The 21,221-nt window shown below is 36.4% G+C and overlaps 2 protein-coding genes across 2 annotated transcripts; both read left to right on the top strand.

Annotated features, from left to right (window-relative positions):
- Nucleotides 1-3,146: 3,146 nt before the first annotated feature.
- Nucleotides 3,147-20,415, top strand: LOC129274585 (translational activator of cytochrome c oxidase 1-like). The gene is made up of 6 exons (XM_064108663.1): nt 3,147-3,248; nt 12,123-12,677; nt 13,780-13,892; nt 16,601-16,731; nt 17,111-17,294; nt 17,713-20,415. The coding sequence occupies exons 2-6, from the start codon at nt 12,146-12,148 to the stop codon at nt 17,920-17,922; spliced, it is 1,170 nt and encodes a 389-aa protein (XP_063964733.1). The 5' UTR covers nt 3,147-3,248; nt 12,123-12,145; the 3' UTR covers nt 17,923-20,415.
- On the top strand, nt 4,444-8,209 carry LOC135156302 (uncharacterized). Its single transcript, XM_064108251.1, has 3 exons — nt 4,444-4,524; nt 5,528-5,779; nt 6,575-8,209. The coding sequence occupies exons 1-3, from the start codon at nt 4,444-4,446 to the stop codon at nt 7,859-7,861; spliced, it is 1,620 nt and encodes a 539-aa protein (XP_063964321.1). The 3' UTR covers nt 7,862-8,209.
- Nucleotides 20,416-21,221: the final 806 nt, after the last annotated feature.

The raw sequence follows: 21,221 nt of genomic DNA, 5'->3' as shown, positions 1-21,221 counted from the left end.
CTCGTAAATCGAACTTTTATTATTTTGTTTGATTTACAAACTGATTTTTAAAAAGTGCTCTGTGAAAATGTGACTTTTATGGTCTGAATATTAACATTTTATGCTTTCGCTGCGCGCTCGCAAATTTGGATTTATCAGGTACCTATTATTTTCGTGTATTCCATAAAGTTATCAAAATATCCCTTTTCAGGTCTTATTGTCAAAACGTATAAGCTAGCGCTGCACGCTCGCATTTTGATTGTCGAGTTATGTATGTCTCAATATTGATTATAAAACAAACTACTTAAAATCCCAATTTCATGACAGTTTATCAATAATTGCAAAAGTGCTTGAAATGTCCAGTTTTCAGGGCATAATTTCATCAGATTTCGCGCCCACCATTAGGCATATTAGTAAATAAGATATTAATCTAACAATTAAATTGTCCCTTTTGTTTCATCTCGCGCTTAGCAAGAGAAATAGGAAGAAAGTCATCATTTTTATATGATGACATGTCCTATGTCAAAACTCAAAGTAATAAAAATAAAAATATCAGCTTTTTATTAAGTGTGATCCATATCCACCTCACACTTTTCCTACAAAGCGCTTGAAGTATAGAGCTGAAATTGACCCTTTTTTCAGATCGGAATATCAAATATTTTAAGCTTGCGCTTCGCGCTCGCTTTATTGATTTTCATGATAAAATATGTATTTAGAATGCCTCGATTGTAGGTCTAAATCTGAATCAGGCACGCGCATGTTTATTCAGATACGCAACTTGTTCTCTATTTAAATCATTATCAGTTTCAGATCACAATATCAAAAATTTCTGCTCGCGCTTTGTGCTCGCATCATTAATGTAGGAAGATCCCCTATTACTCATCCTTTTCATGATTTACAAAACATGAACAGAGTGCCTCGTTTTTAGGTCTAAATCTCGAAATTTTCCGCTAGCGCTTCGCGCTCGCATCATTGTTTAGTTATATAGGCCTAAGTGCTTGGAGTTTCCATTCTTTTGGTAGAAATGTCCAAAAATTTCAGCTCGCGCTCGCATTACTTCATTGTTGAAATATGTAACGTCTTCATAGCTATCTGCAAGCAGTCCTTAACAGGTACCTTTTCGATCAGTTCAAAACGTGTATTAAAAATTTCGGCTCGCGCTTCGCGTTCGTAGTAATTAGTTGCATAAACATCTTTTTCAGGATAACAAACATTGCCCAGAATGTTTAATTTTTTAGGACAAAATGTAAAACATTTCAAGAAAATTAGCACGCGCTTCGCGCTCGCATTATATAAATGAGGATTACGATATTATATATAAGAATAAAGCTAAGAAGTGACAAAAAAGAAACAAACAAAAATCATCTTCGATCGGCCGATCTGGGAAAATTTACCTGAAAAAATATTCCGCCCCCCCTGGCATTGGCGAAGGCTGGATCCGCCCCTGATGTGTACCCCCCCCCCCCCCATTCGATATTAGAAGTGATATAGAAAAAAAAATTTATAGAATAAATGCTCATGAGACTACCCCACCCCACATACATACACGGAAGAAAGACGGACAGAAAATAAGAAGAGCGGGATCATTGCTCGTGGTGCATGGTGCATGTGCGTTTGTATTAATAAATTATTTCATACACATGATACAGAAGGACCTACATTATAATTATCAATTACGTTATATAATAACATTTTTATTTCGATCGATCTCGAGAGAGAGAGAGAGGGGGGGTGGCGGAAGGGGATACTTCTTAAAGGGATCGAGCAGGTCCTAATATCATGAATATTGATGAACGAAACAAATGAATCATGCGACGGGGACTTGGTCAGGTTAAATAGAGCCGGCAAGTAATACATGACCGACCACAAAGGCAAAATTGTAATGCACTTTTCAAAAGTCACAAGTTCTGGTGAATATGGTTGCTTATTGTGTAGGCTGGAAGTCCCCTCCATAGGCATACTCTCCTATATAGGACAATAGCTTTGGTTTTAAGAAAAATTATGATTCATCTTGTAACTTTAAGTATTTATTAAGAATATAACAACAAAATTAAAAATAAATAAATTATGAATTACGACCATACATAGTAATGAACATATTTACAGTGCATAAAGAGTATAGACAGAGAATGTTAAAAAAAAAACAACCTCCATTTATGAAAATGAGCAGAATCTTTTCTTTTTAGCGATGTTGAGTGAGGTTTAAAACAAGGGAAATTAGTATGATGTTGAGTCATTCATATAGGCTTATTTGATAAAATAATATGTGAATTGATATTATATTTGTTTGACCTAAAAATAGTATCAATTCAGACAAATGGCAAAAAATAAAAATTGAATTGAAAATGTCTCAAGTGAAAAAGCGTCCGGAAGTGTCTCCTGGAAAGGAGATAGAAAGAAAAGAAAGAAAGAAAGAACCCTGATAGCCTGATCGAGAGGAACTTTCTTTTTGTGTTATTATGTTGTGTTGTTGTTTCATCATAATTTTTTTTATACTGATCTTTATCATTCATTCAAATTAAATATTCATAGTACAAATATATATAACAAAATGTTTATTGCAGCTGTGAATACACAAATCAAATTACACTGTAATAAACATAGCAGACAAATTGTATCATAATGCAAAGCTGGCATGTTAATCGCGACTTTGTGCTCAGTTTGTCCTCTAACTGTAATCGAGGGTTTCGCTCTTTGACCCATTATTTCCCTGTTCTGGCAGCCAGATTTTTTGGAGCATACCCTATTTTTAATTCTTATACATAAACAAAGGTCTGGAGAGAAAATCATGCTTTTGTCTACCGTGTCCACAAGTAGGGTATTTTCGACGTTAACAGACCAGACTATGTAATCCCGGTTTATAATCCCTTTTATAATACTATTTAGTACACATATATTGTGAGGCCATACATTACTAATTAGTTCAGGTCATATCAAACGATCGACGTCATGATAGAGATAAATTCATAGAAGTTTTGATGCACATCTTAACTTTTACTGCTTCAAATATGAGTATCATATTGATTCATTGACATGGGGACTTCGCTGTTGCTGCAACAAGTTTCAGAGTGTTCAGTATTGAAGTGCAAGGTCTTTATCTGTAAAAAGATATGTGGTCGCGTCGATCGAATCCACGGATATCTCTCAAATCTCATAAGGCGCCATCTGCGGTAGAAAATTAATATGTAGCCTGCACCTGCACCTCGGATCGATCCGGCGATTCTTATAGTATACCTGCACTTAAAATTGCTGATTTCCCTGATATATTGGTGAATATTATTGTGATTTTTTCATTGATATATTTTGAAGGTTTTAAGATTGATTTTAATCCATAGGTGTTACCCACCACTAATTGCAGAATATCAGCTTAGACTCTTGAGCTTGTTTATTTACGAAATTACGGTACAAAATTAGTAATGAATGGGACTGAGGTGAAGAGGTGGAGGGAGGATTATATTTAGGTTGGTGTTAAACTGTGAATGTGATACAATCATTGTTCATTTTTGACAAATTATATCGGTGACATAATTTTAAAAACTGTATCAAGCATTTAAAAACAATTTTTATCAGTGTGATCTTGTCATTTGTTACGATTACTTGAGTAATCAAGTTATCCCAAGGCCAAGACTGAGTGCAAGACGCATTTAGCAAAATTTATAAATCGAATGTTCGGCAGATCCGGATTAGACACTTGGCCAAGTGTCTAATCGGGATCTGCCGAACATTTGATTTATACTTTTATAGTGTAAATTTTGCTAATCGATTAGCGATCGGCGACAAGCCATTCGAACCATTCATTCAAGTGATGTTTACTCCCAGGCCTAACAAATATTTTTTAAAAATTGCACAAATAATTTCTTATATATTTTTTGTTTTTTTAATTTGTATTTCATTGTTTTTTCGAACCTTTGTTTTTTATTGTTTTTTCTGATGATGTCGGAGACTCTTTTGTGATCATAAATAGCATAAAATAAATCCATTTGAACCAACAAAAGTAAAAATAATCATACATTTATGATTTTTGGTTGAAAAACACAACTTGCATTGACCTTGTACAGGGAATCACGTTTTTGAGCAATTTTGGGTCTGACATGCATGTACAAAATGTTGCGTAATTTTGAATCCGCGCACCCAGGCATCGCAAATTTGGTATCAAAAGATGTGCAAGACTTGGAAGTTGAAAGTAAAAAGTCGGTGAGCAGTGCGTTCAAAAAAATTCGCGCAATGGCGTAGTGACGAAATTTGTCAAGGGGGGCTTAAATTGACCCCCCCCCAGTTTGATAAGAGTTAATATTGCATTAGGGGCCTACAATAGGCCTTAAATGCACACTCAGACCTAACTGAGAAACAAAACAAGCATGGTATACAATAAATGTTTAGAAGAGTGAAATACTGTATATGGTCAGTTCCCCCATGTCTGCACGGTCTCCCAAGTCTGCGCACCCATTAAATACGCGATAAATCATGGAACTGTACGCTTGGGACTTAGGATATCACAGAGATATTGGGAAATTCACCATTGCCGTCAAGATGCGACAGAAAAATGTAAGTTTTTTCATTAAATTTATCATATATTAGTCATATTTTATAAATTGTGTGCTTTTACCTGTATGTCAGCCCTATAAACTCGAGTAAAAGTCGAAAATTCTTGGCGAAAATGTTGTCGTTGCCCGCTCGGTGAATTGATATTTCAACTAATGTTGTTGTTGTTGTTCGTTTGGGCCTGTTTCACGCCCTAGTAGTCTCCTCGGTAGACACTTGGTGTTGAGAACTCAAAGGTAGAATGTTGGACGACCAAATATCGTCTTCATTTGTTGTCGAATACGATAATATACGGCGACGAATGATTTTTTCGTACGGTTTCCGTAAAAGAACAGATTTGAGCAGAACACTGATGAAAAGTGGAGAGACGAAATGAGAGACAAACGACTTGAATGAGAGGGGGCAGGGGTGGGGCGGAGGTGGGGGTGCTTTAGACCCTATCGAACATTAAGTGGTCTGAAATTAATGAGAAAATATAATAATCAGAAAGTAGGAGATTAGACTAATGTCACAATTGAAATTATCAGAGGAAATGTTGGTAAAAATGAAAGACAAAACAAATTAAAGGCGAGAAGATGAATTGAGATGATGAGAAGAGACAAGAGTGGTCTTGTGATATCAAACATTGACAAAGATAAAACGGCCAGAGAGTCAGCAGGGGATATTAAGGAAGGAACATGAAATTTAATTCTTATTAAAACACAGTCATTTAAAATGGAAGCTTGAGAGATATGTGATTAAAGCTTATCATGATAAATATTAGGATAAATATGTTATATTTTTATCATTATCACATTGTGTGGTAGCTTTGTCTTGTTGAAAGGTCAATGGCGAAAATTATGTTCCAGATTATATTGCGACTAAAAAAATGAAGCATAAGAATGATTTATTACAAAATGGAAGAAAGAGTTGTATTGAATTCTTTTTATTGAATTGATAACTTAAAGTTAGTATTATTTTTTTATGTTACTTACTTATGATTAATTCTCTCTCTGACCCTTCATAGCCTCATCCAATTCGCCGTCGCTCATATTCTGATGAAAACAACGATGAAGCCATTGGACTTGTTGCATCAAAGACAATCCGTCAAGCTGCTGAGAAATGTGGTTTGCCTGAATCAACCCTCAGAAGTCATCTAAAACAGAAGCACATTCATGGGAGAACTCGCCCAAAAATCTTCTCAGACGATGATGAAAAGGCTCTTGTTGATCATCTGGTCTTCATGTCTGAATGTGGATATGGCCTATCTCGAGGAGAGGTTAGTTTTATGATTAAAGGAGAATGAAACTCTTGGAGCAAGTTAACTTTTGTGAAAGCAGAAAAATCAAAGAATAAGATCAACAAAAGTTTGAGTAAAATAGGACTAGGAATAGAAGAGTTATGAGCATTTGAATGTCGAGATCACTAATGCTATGGAGATCCTCCCATTGGCAATGCGACCAAGATCTATGATGTCACAGATGAACAACTCTCCCCTTTTGGACACTGAAAATATACCCCAAAACATCTCTTTTTGCTCATTCTAATCATATGACAAATGATTCATCAATGATATAATGTTGTGAAACCTCTGTACACCCCACCTTGTGATAGACTCTATAAAAGTGAGAATATAAGTGAAATAACTACTAAAGTAATGAGGGAGTTGTACGTGTGTGACATCGCAATGGGAGGAACTTCATGGCATTAGTGATCTCAATATTCAAATGCTCATAACTTTCTTATTATTCATTCAATCTTCCTCAAACTTTCAACAATATGTTTCTTTGATTTTTCTCTTTGATATGGATTCAGCTGGTTTCAAGGGTTTCATTCTCCTTTAAGGATTATTAGGATCATTATAGGGCATCAAATGAATGTTTAATGCAGAGGATCATTGGGGCATCAAAATGATCAACGATGGGGGGGGGTTACTGTTTGGCAAGGGGGCATTATCTTAAACTTAAGAGGCAACATATTCATATTCTTTTCTTTTATCTTCATTCATGTTCAGTATAATTTCACATTTATTCAGTTTTTAACGATAATTCTTGTTTATCTTCATTTCATGCAGGTTATGGCTTTAGCAAGCGAGCTCCTCTCGGATTTAACTGGTTCTACAAAGAGAGTCGGCAAATGCTGGTTGAGTCATTTCCTGAAGCGATGGCCATGCCTGAGGTTGGTTAAGCCACGAAAGTTAGCAATGACAAGGGCGAGGATTACAACCAAGCAGCGATTAGATAGCTACTACTCTGAACTAGGACGTATACTCGACAAATACAACCTCAAGGACAAACCCCATCTCATATTCAACATGTACGAGACGGGATTCAACTGTGAGCACAACCCCCTCCGGGTCATCAGTGGTGTCGAGAGGACGCAAGCGATTACGTCATGCAGGTCAGCCACCACAATCGTTATCGCCTGCGGTAGTGCTGCTGGAGTCTCCCTGCCCCCATATTTCATCCTGAAGGGGAAGCGGGATGTCAACACCAGTGTGAAGGAGGGCTGTCTCCCTGGTAGCAAGTTTGAAGTAAGTGACAGCGGATGGAGCAATGGAAGCATTTTCCGGAACTTTATCAGCAATCGCTTCCTGCCAGCAGTCGAGAGGGACGAGGAGGAGTACTGTCTGCTCCTGTATGATGGACACAAATCTCATATAACTGTTCCCGTCATCGAGGAGGCCAGGAAGAACAGACTGATACTCTTTCTTCTGCCTCCCCACACCTCACACTTGCTACAACCTCTCGACGTAGGATGTTTTGGACCTATGACATGTCATTACAACCGGCAATGTGCGTCATATTTATCTTCACATCCAGGTATGGTGATTTTGAGGCACAACATCATCGGGCTCATCTCGCTTGCTTACCTGAAATCAATGACCCACATCAACCTAGAAGCGGCCTTCAGAAAGACTGGTGTTTGCCCAATCGATACATCTAAGGTGGACACCGAGACAGCAACCAGGCCCAGTGCCATGACTACTCCACCAGACAATCATCCAACTCGAGATACTCGAGATTCTCAGCTAGTAACAGACAAGTCACCATCAGAGAAGTTTCTGTTGAAAAGGAGACCAGTGAGGCCATCACCATCTACCACTACAAGAAAAAGGAAAGCGCCTTCATATGAGTCAGGTGGGGTGGCAGTAACTGAAAACGGCATATTCCTGAAGATATTCAGAAGACACCAGCAGCAGGATGAGCACCATCAGAGAAACAGTCAACAAGCAGGACCTAGTCGACCTCATCCACGTCCAGTACCACCTCCACTCCACGACAAACCATGCTGCCAGTGTAAACAACATTCGTCACCTCTTAGATGGAGGGGTCTTCATCATCAACTGGGCTCAGTGTGACAAGTGCCATCATTGGGTCCATCTGAAGGTCTGTTCCCCAGTCATTCACGTAGGAAGAGATGAAAGATTTATCTGTCTTCATCATCAACTGGGCTCAGTGTGACAAGTGCCATCATTGGGTTCATCTGAAGGTCTGCTCCCCAGTCATTCACGTAGGAAGAGATGAAAGATTTATCTGTCAATGTTGTGTAAATGAACCATAAATCGCTGTTATATTCCGACTTTGTCTCATTTTATCATTCTCATCTCATTCCGCCTTTCAATTTCGAGCCTCTATCACATTTGCCAATTCTATCTGTTTTGCTGAATCTTGATATTTAGTCATTATTTTTCGCCATATATTTTGTGAATGATGTTTCAGGATTATATAGATATGCAAATATATAAATATATAAACATGTAAATATTTTTATATGTGAATATGTAAATATGCAAATATATAAATATATAGATATGTAAAAAATTAAATATGTGAATATGTTTATAATGTAAATATGAAAATATAACTCACCGTGACACTTTCATTCATTTTATCACTACAGCCTTCAGTTGTCTTTAGATGTCAATAAAATGATCAGTTTTAATGTTAATTAATTCAATTTAATCTTGCTCCAATTTTATTGGAGTATTCACTAAGTGAGACGTCTTTCGATTGTGTTTATAATTCTGTTGTTTGCTTGTGATCCGATGGAGATGAAATTGGTGTAAGTTGATCTGATGCAATTGTGGTGCATGGTGGTTGGATCTTTAAACGTGTACATGATTGGTTAAATGTTGTCAAATTTGAGTGAATGTGGTAAAACTATGCCAATATAAATACACATAAAAAGACACAAATGGGCGAATTATGCCTGATATAAATTATATAAAAAATATCATCAGCTTGGCTTCTGAGATTGTGGCTTACACTTTTTTATTTGATGATGTGAATGTTGCATGAGTAGAGAAACCTTCACTCCCCATCCCCAAAAGGAAAACATACTGATAATGGCCAATGAATAAAAAAATCGTTACGTAATAAAATGAAAATGAAACAGACCTGAATAAAAATAAGAAATCATAAAAAAAATATCCAAAATAAATATAAACTAGACAAGCTCTAATCCGATAGATTTTCAAATGGGAGAAATGAATGGAATTTTTTGGTTATGAAAGGTGAGAAAATATTGTTATTCTTAAAAATATTCACAATCTAGGTCATTTTCCAACTCAGAAATCAAAATTGACCATTTTATTTAAATAAATGGGCGGTATCTATAAGCCCCCCCCTCTTTTTTTTTTTTACACCGCCAGCGCTACCATAGATTCGCTTGACTCGTCATGCGCAGACAAGGGAGACCTAACTTCACGGCGATATAAACAAGCAAGCTATTTTTCTTTTGGACGTTATCGAGGGTGAAAGTGATTGGATTCATTTCAAAAGTGAGTTTTAATATCAATAAGCATTTTCTCCATACATCTGAAGATTAATTTTGTAAAAAAAACTCTTGTTTGCCTTCAATTTTGTGTCTTTAAATCTTAGGTGCTCACCATCATACATTTTTGGGGCCCACCATCATACATGTTTTTCTCATATCCAATGTTTTTATTCATAATTATGTTTGGGGTAAGTTGGAACAATTTCCAACTAGCCCCTTCAATGTTGTTCCAACTAACCCCAGAGGCCCATTTGAGATTTATAAGCTTATAGCACAAAAAAGGGACTTCACCATGGCATATTAATAACCTTATTTTGTAGCTTGGTACAAGTGGCCATTATACCCCCAAACAGGATAACTTGATCTATAAACTTTTCTGAGATAATAAAAAAATTCTGAAAGAGAACAAAATTACTCAGAAGGTCAAAAAACAAAAATTCCTTTCTAACTTCACCAGGCTTGTTGCTCATGTGTTGTCTGTAATATGGTGGATGGCTGTTGATAATAGCAATAAATTGAGGGCAGTATTGCATAAATTTATTTAAAGGCATTAAAGAAAATTACAATGTTTCAACTTACCCCGTGTTCCAACTAACACCGATCTCCCCTATTGGTGAGTGGAACCAACGTAGTTCAGCGGAACAACCAAAATACAGAGACTGAACTTTTGGTCTACGCATGGAATAATTCCACCTCAGAAACCTGTGAAATATATTCATCTTTAATTTAAGAAAAAAAATTGAATAACATTTTTTTTTAATGTACAAATCGTCTATTCCTTCACCCCTTCACCATTTCTCTCATATGTTTTGTACACAACCATATTGCGATACGCAAAGGTGAAAAAGGTTGTTACTTACACAACGCTGTGGGGCCCTCTTGCCAAGCGTTTCATTGCACACTCTATGTACTGTCCGATCTTTCCCTTTAGATCGTGGGCCGAGGGTGTTTTTCGTTTCTAAAGGTTTCAGTTGAAACCCGCAGTATTTTTGATACATTGAAAAAAAAGGAGATAAATATTATGACTGGGAAATGGCTTGATCCCGCAGTCGACTCGCTGCAGTTTGCAAAATATGTAATTTAGAACTCCGGTTTCATCATGCTGCCTAATTATTGTATGAGCCGCACATTTAGCCATGTGCACTGCAATAGCACAGCAAGGAAATGCGAGTGCTACAGTCGAACTATGAGTCGAGTTTGGTCAGTATTAAACAGTATTGTTATTTCTTCACCCACTATAACGTATCCCTGGAGATCTCTGTGGATGTCAATCATCTACCTTTAGTTATGTTGAAAATATCCTTTATAAACTGTTTTATCCACAACAATCACTTGAAAACAAACATATAGACTACATGTAGTCTTGATAGAATTCTGGCATAATAGCATAACATTTCGCCTTGGACTAACTTTAATAAATGATAAATTGATAGTCCTTTGTCAAGTGACAAGATGTAGATATCATTAACATGATTTAAGAAAATAAAGGCAGATTGTCCATTTATGAATGCATTTTTCTGGCCCTGCCTTTCGCCGATCTTTGTGTGTCTGTGCCTGTGTGTAAGAGAGAGAGAGATGGAGGGTGTGAGGAGAAAGAGAAATAAGAGATTATTCAGTGAAAAGAGAAATAGAGACTGAGAAAGAGGGAAAGAAATGTAAATGCATATTATAATTATTATGTAGTAATTTGGTAAGTTGAATGGAAGATTGAGTTTTCCTAATGCTTCAATAACCATGTTATTTGTAGTAAATGTAATGATTTCCATGGTAAGATATAATTTTGAACAAATTAAGAAGAAAGGAAAATAAATGGATATTTAAAAAAATCTGATGAATATAATATGTGTGCCTCATATTATTTAATGAACATAAAAAGAAAACCGAGATTTATCGATGATTTATCATAACTTAATCACAAATACAATAGACAAATGACCACCATTGTAAAGCTTAGAATCTCCTCTTTCATCTGAAATTACATAGGTTATTTCTCATTCACGCATGAGTGAGCAAAAACAATTTGAAGAGGGGATACCAAAAAGTCACTTGGCGGGCTGTATCTGGGTTTCGAATAGAAAATCACACTTTAAAAAAATTCAATATCTGCTCTTTAATTTGATATCTCAATTACAGAAAATGGTCAAGAAATAACAAAGTTCTGGTTACTTGAAATGAGACGTGAATTTCAACAATTTCATAAAATGAAGAGGTTTTACAGGCTAGCTTCCAGACTCACTCGACACTCCATTTTGTTGACGATCAGCCATGCATTAAGTCTTTGTTAACCGTGCGATAGCTTCTGTGGGAAACAGGTGAAAACACTTATATAATGAAATTATGGAAATACAAGCATTATTCGAGGGAAAAGAACTTTTTTACCTCTAGATCATTTTCTGTGATTAAGGTATCAAATGAAAGAGCAGATATTTTTAGGCATGTGATTTTCTTTTTGAAATTCAGATACCCCCCGCCAAATGAGTTTTTGGTATCCTTCCTTCCTTCTTCAAATTGTTTTTGCTCGCTCATGCTTGAATGAGGAACAATTTAAGTAATTTTAGATGAAAGAAGAGATTCTAAGCTTTACATTGGTAGGTCTTTTGAATTTTGTATTTATGATTAAGTTATGATAAATCATCGCTAAATCTCGGTTTCGTTTTTTGTGGGACGCACTGTATATGCGTGTCGTAGCTTAGCTTAGCTACGAATCCAGTATTTTTTGATGCAGTATTTTTTTTCTTTCATCAAAACCAACTCTAATTCCAAGGTGACATTGATAATGGGTTGCTACAATACGTCTATTCCACACCATTTTATTCTTAACATTTTCTTTCTAATTTGAACAGACTCGCAACTAGTCATCCAAAAGATGGGATCCCCCATTCAACAGTTGCTTAGGTGCAGAAGGCGAGGAGGCATCCTACCTGTTTTAACAGCTACTTGTAACATGAGAACGGACTCTTGGAGAACTGTATCTGCATTATCATGGCAAGAATGTCAAAGACAACTACCCTGTACTTCAGGGACATCTAGTAAACAAGTGCAATCATCATCATTGTTGTCATCATTTGTATGCTCATCTACACGGGAGGTGTTATCGATGAGAAGCTTATCATCATGTCGGTCTCGTGAAGGTTTAAGTTTTTTGTCAAACCAGCCTCGACGAAGTCCATTCTGCAACCATCTATCGTGTGCATTCAGTCACTCAAAGAGAGGGGAAGCTAGTGGTTTGCAGTGCATCCCCAAAGCACACTCAACGAGAGGACTTCAAACATGTGGCGGCGCCCTCTATGCTGGTCATAATAAATGGTCAAAGGTCAAACACATCAAGGGTCCTAAGGATCTTGAGAAGAGCAGACTGTTTACCAGGATTGGTATCCAGCTCAAGGTTGCAGTTAAAGGTTAGTAAAATACTTTACTTAGGTTAGGATTTAGATTTTTTATTTTTGTGGGGGGAGGGGTGGTTAATGGTAGGGAAGGTGGAAGTATGAACCAGTGTCAAAGTTGAATCTATTGGATCCACCGAAATCTGATGATGACAATGAAAATCCATATTTTATTGTTTGAAATAGACATGAAATGAAATACTCTGAAAATTTGCTTTGCCCGATTGACCGTGTGCCCGGCAGCCGCCAGATCGACGAGGCTCTATTGAACGCCAACAGGATACCAGCAACTCCAATCTTTTAACGTCTGATGCGGCGGGGGTTTGAACTCCTGGTTGTGAGACGGACGCTTTACCAACTGAGCCAACACACCAGTCTACAATCAATGTAGAAGATGTATTAAAAAAAAACATTTTTGCACATTCAGATCTAAAAATTTGCATCAATTGACCCGTTATAGGCTAATATTCAACTGACGGAAAGTCACACACTGCATCATTGTAAACAAAAGTAAAAAAAAAAAAAAAGATGATTCATACATGAGTGTGTGGGCAAATAGTAGATGGATTAAATAGAAATCTGCCACAGTGGTGAACGTTAGATAAGAGAGAGGATGTATTTGGGTGAAAATGGGAAATAAAATTTTCATAAATATTGAATATCAAAACTGACGCAAAGACACACAAAGGATGAATTGTTCAAGCCTGGATCTGGGCCATGTAACATACAGTTTTGCAATCAATCAAAGAATAGCAATGACCAATCGAAACAATTATTGCATTCATGATTTGCTCAAAATCCAAGTCAGGAACCAATCAGGATGGATCTTTCATTTTTGAAATACTGTACATCACAAACCTTTATGTTACAAGTCCCAGACCTTAATATGTGTAATATGTGTGGAACACAAATGTGGAAAATGAAAATAAAGCAACAAATCTTCAAAACCATTGATAGTGCATTGAGGCCAGTTAATCGGGCATCCACAGAGCTTTAGATCAATTTAAGCACTTCCAGGTATATCATGAAAAAAATATTTCTTTTAGAAAGTGATCCATCTACCATGATAGTTGTAACTGATTTGTTGTTGTTTTTCCGTGTTTCTTACAAAGAACAGAAGGGGGTCCCAATCCAGAAACCAACACATCTCTAGCCGCTCTAATCGCTTTAGCCAAGTCAAAGTCCATGCCAAAAACTACCATTGACAGCATGATCAAGAAAGCTAGCACTGTAAGTATGATGTAGTTCTTTTCATTCCTGTAGGAATACTTTACCCTTTAAAATTCATCAGCCAAATGATAGGAAAAATTACTGTACAAAGTGCTGTACTATCTGATCTAAAATACTTACTACTGGTACACAAATTTTTTTTTTTTTCAAAGCAGAATATTTGGATAAAATCAGGATGCATTTGGCAAGACAGCATGTTGGATATGTGCTTCAAATGACAAAATGGATACTATAGAATTATTTCATTCCAGTCGCATTCCTATAGTGTAAATACCCTGTTTGTAGATGCTACACTTGCAAAGAAGCATTTTAGTGTTGTGGTTCTGACTCTCGCCCTTCATTCAGAGGATTGTGTGTTTGTATCCTGCTGAAACACCAGCAAGACATCAAGTACACCTTGCCGCTCTCCACCCAGGTTTTAAATGTGTACCCAGTAGGATACATGTGGAAGCCAATGTAGTATGCTTGGCCATTTGAGCTAGTCTTGCTGAATGCTCCCCATGGAGTGAGGGAAGTTCATACACCATGTTTTAATAGGCAAGCAAAACCCAATTATATTGTTATGTGATAAGACCTATCTCACATATTCAACAATATCAATACCTAATCAATACTTCTACAGGAAGTATAAAAGGAAACTATATGTTTATCAACTCCAACTTTCTTTAGAAAGTGTTACTCATTCTTCTAGCTAAACTTCTGACGCACATTCATTTTATGGGTTTCTAATTCACTACATTCCTGCTTTTCGCTAAAAGGTCCACTCCCAATTCAGAGTAAAGTTATGACGTACAGATTGTCTTGGTCAATGGCTCAAGGCTGACCAACAGCTGGACGTCTTGAACGGACTATTATAAAAAGTGTTAATTTCTGAACTCTGAACTACATTCTATACTCCATCAGTTTGCAGAGCTTATTTTATTTATATCTTCAGAGTATAGTCACCATTAGACTTACTCCTGTATCATTTGTTATTTGTCATCAAGTTATCCTGTATTGCTTTGTCTTCACTTACATTGTACACTGGTTGAAAGTTAAAAGAGCAATTTCCAACACTACATTATGATAATGATGTATCTGGACATTCCATAGAATAATCAATCTTTTGTTTGGCACCCCCCCCCCCTTTCCTTCTTTCTTTCTTCATTTGATGAACTACGCATGTCATGATTGCCTGAGTGCATTACACATTTTTTGTAAGAGCAATGTGACAGATAATTTCATAAAGGTCCAAAATATATATAGAGGTCGGATGTATAATGTAATGATAATAATAATAATATAGGTATATTTACCCAGCAGTCCGTCGGCAAGCCCTGAAAAAGTAGCTTCTTTTATCCAAGTGATATTCATGACTAGAGGGTTTTTGCATTGTTAATGAGCTTGGTGCGGACCAAAACACCTCTTTTTATTTGGCCATTGCTGCTCTAAATATTGACCAAATTTCATGTTTTGGTATATTTGTAAGGAAGAAGAATCATTCTTTTAGGTCATGTGTTTGGATTTTTTAAAGGATTTTGTAATATAGGGGAAACTTTTGATCTAAAACATGAAACAAAATAATTTTTTCATGCAACAAAAGTTTTGTTTTCACACTTAATTTATGTTTGAGCACAAATGATTTTTAGATTATGATAAAGCTGAAGATCTAAGCTTTAATATGATATAATTTTTATAAGAAGATGTAGCCAGCTTTTCATAGGCCAAGTACATTTTGCAGCTCAAAAACAAGAATACTGCGCTCTGATTGGTCATAGAGACCACACACCCATGCAAATTCCAATGTTCCCCACACTGGGCCTCTGCAAGGTCACACTCACCATGTGGTAATCTCTTCAAATTACCCGCGCCTGTTGTTTTGAAAACATTATTCAGCCAATCAGAACTCTGGATTTTATGTTACTCAGAAATTTCAGAAATCTCGTCTTGCATCTTGATGGAAAAAGCTGGCTGCTGACCCATCTAAAATATGCCACATATCAAGATTGACATTGTAAGAAAGTGTAGAGTTTGAGCTTTCTGATGATATAAATAATGTTTGTGCCTGAAACACAAAATGTTGCACAATTTGCAAGTGAAAACAGAGGAAGAAAATTCTGTTTGATGCATCTTTTCAGGTAAAAAATTCACCTATTTATCAAAATATTTTATTCAAAAGAAATAACCAAGATAAAAGAGTAACATTTACTCTTTCCCATGTACAAAAATAATCAATATTACTCAAAGAGAAAGTGGTTAAATTCTTTGAGAAAGAAAGTCTCACGATTCACGAGATTTTGCAGGGACATGAATTCAGCCACGAGAGGACTTGGATAAATCTTGCTCATTTGCTCATTAACACAGGGGCTTGCAGACTGACTGCTAGGGAAGCCACTTCAGTTCTGAAAACTGTTCTCCCAGCGGGCCCTGCTATTATTATTACCCCGGCTTTAGCTGGGCTGCCTAGCCACTCAATCATTCAAGGAATTTCTTCCTACCGGGTACCCATTCACCTCACCTGTGTTGAGTGCAGCAGTGTGGATAAATTTCTTGCTGAAGGAAATTACGCCATGGCTGGGATTCGAACCCACGACCCTCTGTTTCAAAGTCAGAAGACTAATCCACTGGCCCACAACGCTCCACATGATATATAAAAGTAGAATTTATTATTATTATTATTAGTACCATACATTCAATCTTATTTTCTTGTTTCTATTAATTGATAACAGAGTAAGCAAGGAGACTCCCAGCAGATATTTGAGGTGAGAGGACCGGCAAACTCTTCACTTCTTGTCACAGTCTTGACAGACAACGCAAAGAGAACAAGAGTAGAGTTAGCTCAACTTGCCAGCAAAAATGGGTGAGTATTCTGATCTCTAAATCCCGCATCCCATATTTATTGCAAGACAAACTTGACACAAGTGTCTTGAAGTAGATGCCAATGGTATATAACCAAACATACCAAATGCTAATCACATTCATATTATTTTGCAGTGGTACGTACAGAGAACATTTAGGGAACAACCAATTCTATGTTTAAAAGAAAACTTGTAAGGGTGATTTGTGAGAGTGAAAACAAAGGATCAACGGTTCTTGATGAAGCAGGTAAACTAACTTACCGAAGCCTAATCGTATTCTTTCATAAGTTGTGTATGTCAAATGCATGGTGCCTTGTGGACCTGATAACACAGATCAGCAAACCTTCACAAAACAACTTACCAAATCAATTACTCTCACAGGGGTGTCTTTGGAGAGCAAGGCACAGCCATGTTTGCGTTTGAGAAGAAAGGTGTTGTTCGGGTGCCTTGCGAACCTGATGACCAATCGTCGATGAGTCTTGACGAAGCAGAGGAAGTGGCCATAGACAGTGGAGCAGAAGAAGTAGCAGATGGAACGGATGATGATGGTCAAAATGTGTTTATGGTGAGCCCAGGGGTAGTGTTCTGAAACACTTCTTATGTCAAATGATTTTCATTCTACATCAATTTATCAAATCCTTTTTATGAGAACATTCTTATCTCCATTCCTATCTTTGCAGCCAGTGCCAAGGGCCTACAAATCGCCTAGTTTGTGCATAACTGTAACTCGTAGCATTCAAAAGCAATCACTCGTTGAAATTTAAGAGCCTTTTGAATGATCAACTTAAGCTTCAGACATGCATGATTTGACAACATTTTGTGGTCTGGAACTTTGACAGTACATTTATTAATAATGAATTATCTAATCAGTAAAAGAAAAACTTTACTTCTCAACAAAAAAATTGGCATACAACTTCTTGTCTTTGCACTGATTTATTAACTCATACTATGTACTTTTTTGTTTTATTTTTGTCTCCATGTAGTTCATCTGTGACCCTTCAGACCTTCGGTCAGTCAGAGATGGCCTTGCTGGACGATCACTTCCGATCCAATCTTCTGGACTAGAATATGTTCCTCAAACCACCATAGCCCTTGGAGACTCCGATCTTGAAGCAGTAGCTGCACTCATAAATGCCTTTGAAAGTCATGAACAGGTCATCAAGGTGTTTGACAATGTCGTCAGCAAGGATTAGAATCTTCCGAACTAAGTAAAACCTCAAGGGTGCAAAGACTTGACGTGGTACCATGACTCATCAAGGCCTTTAAAACCTGTGAACAGGGCATCAGATTATTTGAGAATGTCATCAGCAAGAATTAAAGTAGGTCTTCTAAGCTGCCATAGCCCTGGATGACTCACATCTTGAAGCAGTTACAACACTCATTAAATGCCTTTGAAAGCCATGAGCAGGCCGTTAATGTGTTTGATAATGTCATCAGCATTTATTACAGTACATCTACTAAACCACCCTAGCCTTCTTTGATGTGGTAGCAACTGTCATCAGTGTCATTGAAAGCTATGAATAGGTCATCGAGCATTTGAGAATGTCATCAGCAGTGATTAGAATACATCTTCTAAACCACTTAAGACCTCAAGGGTACAGTTACAGACCTTGATGTGGTAGCAACTCTCATCAATGCCCTTGAAAACAATAACAGGATGTGAAAGAGATGGATTAGAAAGTAATATTGTGGACTCTGGTGTGAGGACCTGTACCATTATCAGAACACCAAGAAAACAAGATGACAAATTTTAGATTTAAAGTGTGTCTAACTCTGGAGAGTAAGGAGAGTAGTGTTCATGTTAAGCCCAGTGCACACTCTGCAATCCGATACCACACAATTTTTTGATAAATTGCATTAAAAGTGAAAGTTCCAAGAAGCAAAATTTTATTTGAAGTTCGGCATTATGTTAGGAATAATGAAATCATAATTTTGATTTGCAGCAAGCTCTGTGGTTGGAGTAAAGTCCAAATTGGCTTCTAATCGCAGCCGATGATTTTAAATTACGATTTGAAATTGACTCTGCTTTTATTCCTACAGGGAGGCCCGAAATAGACTGAATTTCTATTTCAGTAGTCCTACCACTATTCTGAACTCGGATCCCTAAGATTTTATTAGTTGGAATAATCATATCAAATCATATTACTATTTCTTTGAAACTCAGATCACAAGAGATTGTATAGTGTGTGCCAGGCTTAACACAGTTAAAGGTCAAGTCCACCCCAGAAAAATGATGATTTGAATAAATAAAGAAAAATCCAATGAGAAAAAGGCTAAAAATTTCATCAAAATCGGATGTAAAATAAGGAAGTTATGACATTTTTAAGTTTCGCTTATTTTTCATAAAACAGTTATATGCACATCTCAGTGACATGCAAATGAGACAGTCGATGATGTCCATCACTCACTATTTCTTTTGTTTTTTATTGTTTGAATTATACAATATTTCATTTTTTACAGATTTGACAATAAGGACCAACTTGACTGACGTCATCAGTCTTCTCATTGGCATACCGACCAGGATGTACATATAACTGTTTTGTGAAATTAAGCAAAACTTTAAAATGTCATAACTTTCTTATTTTACATCCGATTTTGTTGAAATTTTCAGTGTCATGCTTGTTGGATTATTCTCTATTTATTAAAATCAACTAGTGGTTGGGTGGACTTGTCCTTTAAGTCTGAATCAGTCAACCTTTTCTAAGTCAAATAATCATGCAAGTCAAAGCAATTTTTTAGACCAGGGATTTTTTCTTTAAAATACAGCTTATACAGTATTATGAATCTTGGTAATGCAAAACATTTCATTTTTCAGATAGATAAGTTTATTCCATGCAGTTGTAAACTGTAAATACTGAATTTTTCATTCTTTTACACATACTACAGAGATTAATTTGTCCATGCGCAATAGGATCACCTAAAGAAATTAAAAAAAAAAGTAATTTTGATCTTTCAACTATTAACGTGAGACTGCATTCCTGATGACCTTGACTAAATTTTGGCAAAATTGTAGTTTAAAAAAAAGAGCAATCCTGGTTGAAAATAATTTTTATAAACATAGCAATATTAGCTTATTATATGCCGTTTAAAATTATTGAAAAGTCAATTTGCCTTGCCATATTTAATATGATCACAGTGCTATGCTTGACTTTGTAAAAAGCATTATATATCTCCCCTTGGTATTCGTTTATCAACTATCTATGCTAACCCTCTGAATGAAAATCTATCCCTCATTAATAACTGTAGATTACCCTCTAATTATAACAAGTGGAGGTGCTGTCGTTGAGTGGTTTAAGATAACTGACTGCACACATGAAAGTCCATGGTTCAAAGCCTTGCCACGGCATTCGTGCCCCTGAGCAAGGTCTTTCACGTCTTCTTGTTGGCAAAGCGAAAGGTCGATCCCAGACGTAAATAATCTTATCTGATTGATACCTTGTCTGGGAAATTCTGTAGACATACACTTATATATTGAAATCAGATTTCAATATGCAACCATATAAAGTAAACCAGTCAAGAGTAATGAAATTTATTCTAATTCTATACTTTGTTTTTTGTATGGAGGAGATATACTCCATAAAGAACTCTGATAAAAATGGTACAAGTATTTTACACAATGCTATGCTGTGTGTTAAGAATGTGACAGATTTAAATATATTTTCTCATTGATGTGTAGAAAAATGTTTCCTTTTGTTCTGTTTGATTGTGTCATTTCTGCCTCACTTTGTACTTGTTCATGCTGTCTAACACATTCATAAAGAGAGAACAAGGTGTAGGGCCTGTAACGCAAAATTTAGCAATTGACGTATAGTTAAATTTAATGCTTAACCTAGGCTCATATAATTTGGTGTGTATGATACTAACATGATCCCAGGAAGCCTATCAATTCTAGGTCAAAAGGTCAAAGGTCACACTGACATGATTTCATTTTACCCTTCTGCAGTCCTTGTAAACGCGATAACTTCAGTTTAACTTAACCTAGGCTCCTATAATTTGGTGTGTATGATACTAACATGGATCCCAGGAAGCCTATTGATTTTGAGGTCCAAAGGTCAAGGTCACAGTGACATGTTTTAATCTTACCCTTCTACAGTCCTTGTAAACGTGATAACTAAGTTAAGTTTAACTTAATTGATTGCATATGGAGATCAATAGAGTCAAGTGTAAAACCAGACCAAGGATTAAGCATTAGTATGTATTATCAATCCTTGATGTATTTCATAGCCATTTGCTTTGGATTGTCCTAAAGGTTTCTTGAAAGGAGCACAATGTATACAATCAACCTTTTTTTTTCAATCAAGTCATAGTATAAGACCAACTTTAATTTTGGCACGGCTATACTCATTATTTGAATATATTTTTCTTCAAAACCTTTAAGACCCATTTCCATAAAGGTGCTGATGGGTTTCCAATCTGTAGTTAAAGCGTGGTTTGTTCTGGGGGAAGGGGGTTATAAACTGGGTTCCAAAAGAAACTTATCAAACTTCACAAG

Source organism: Lytechinus pictus, chromosome 13, assembly GCF_037042905.1.
Source record: "Lytechinus pictus isolate F3 Inbred chromosome 13, Lp3.0, whole genome shotgun sequence".
NCBI classification, from domain to species: Eukaryota; Metazoa; Echinodermata; class Echinoidea; order Temnopleuroida; family Toxopneustidae; genus Lytechinus; species Lytechinus pictus.
Note: the sequence above shows the minus strand (reverse complement) of the source record. Positions and strands in the feature narration are given on the sequence as shown.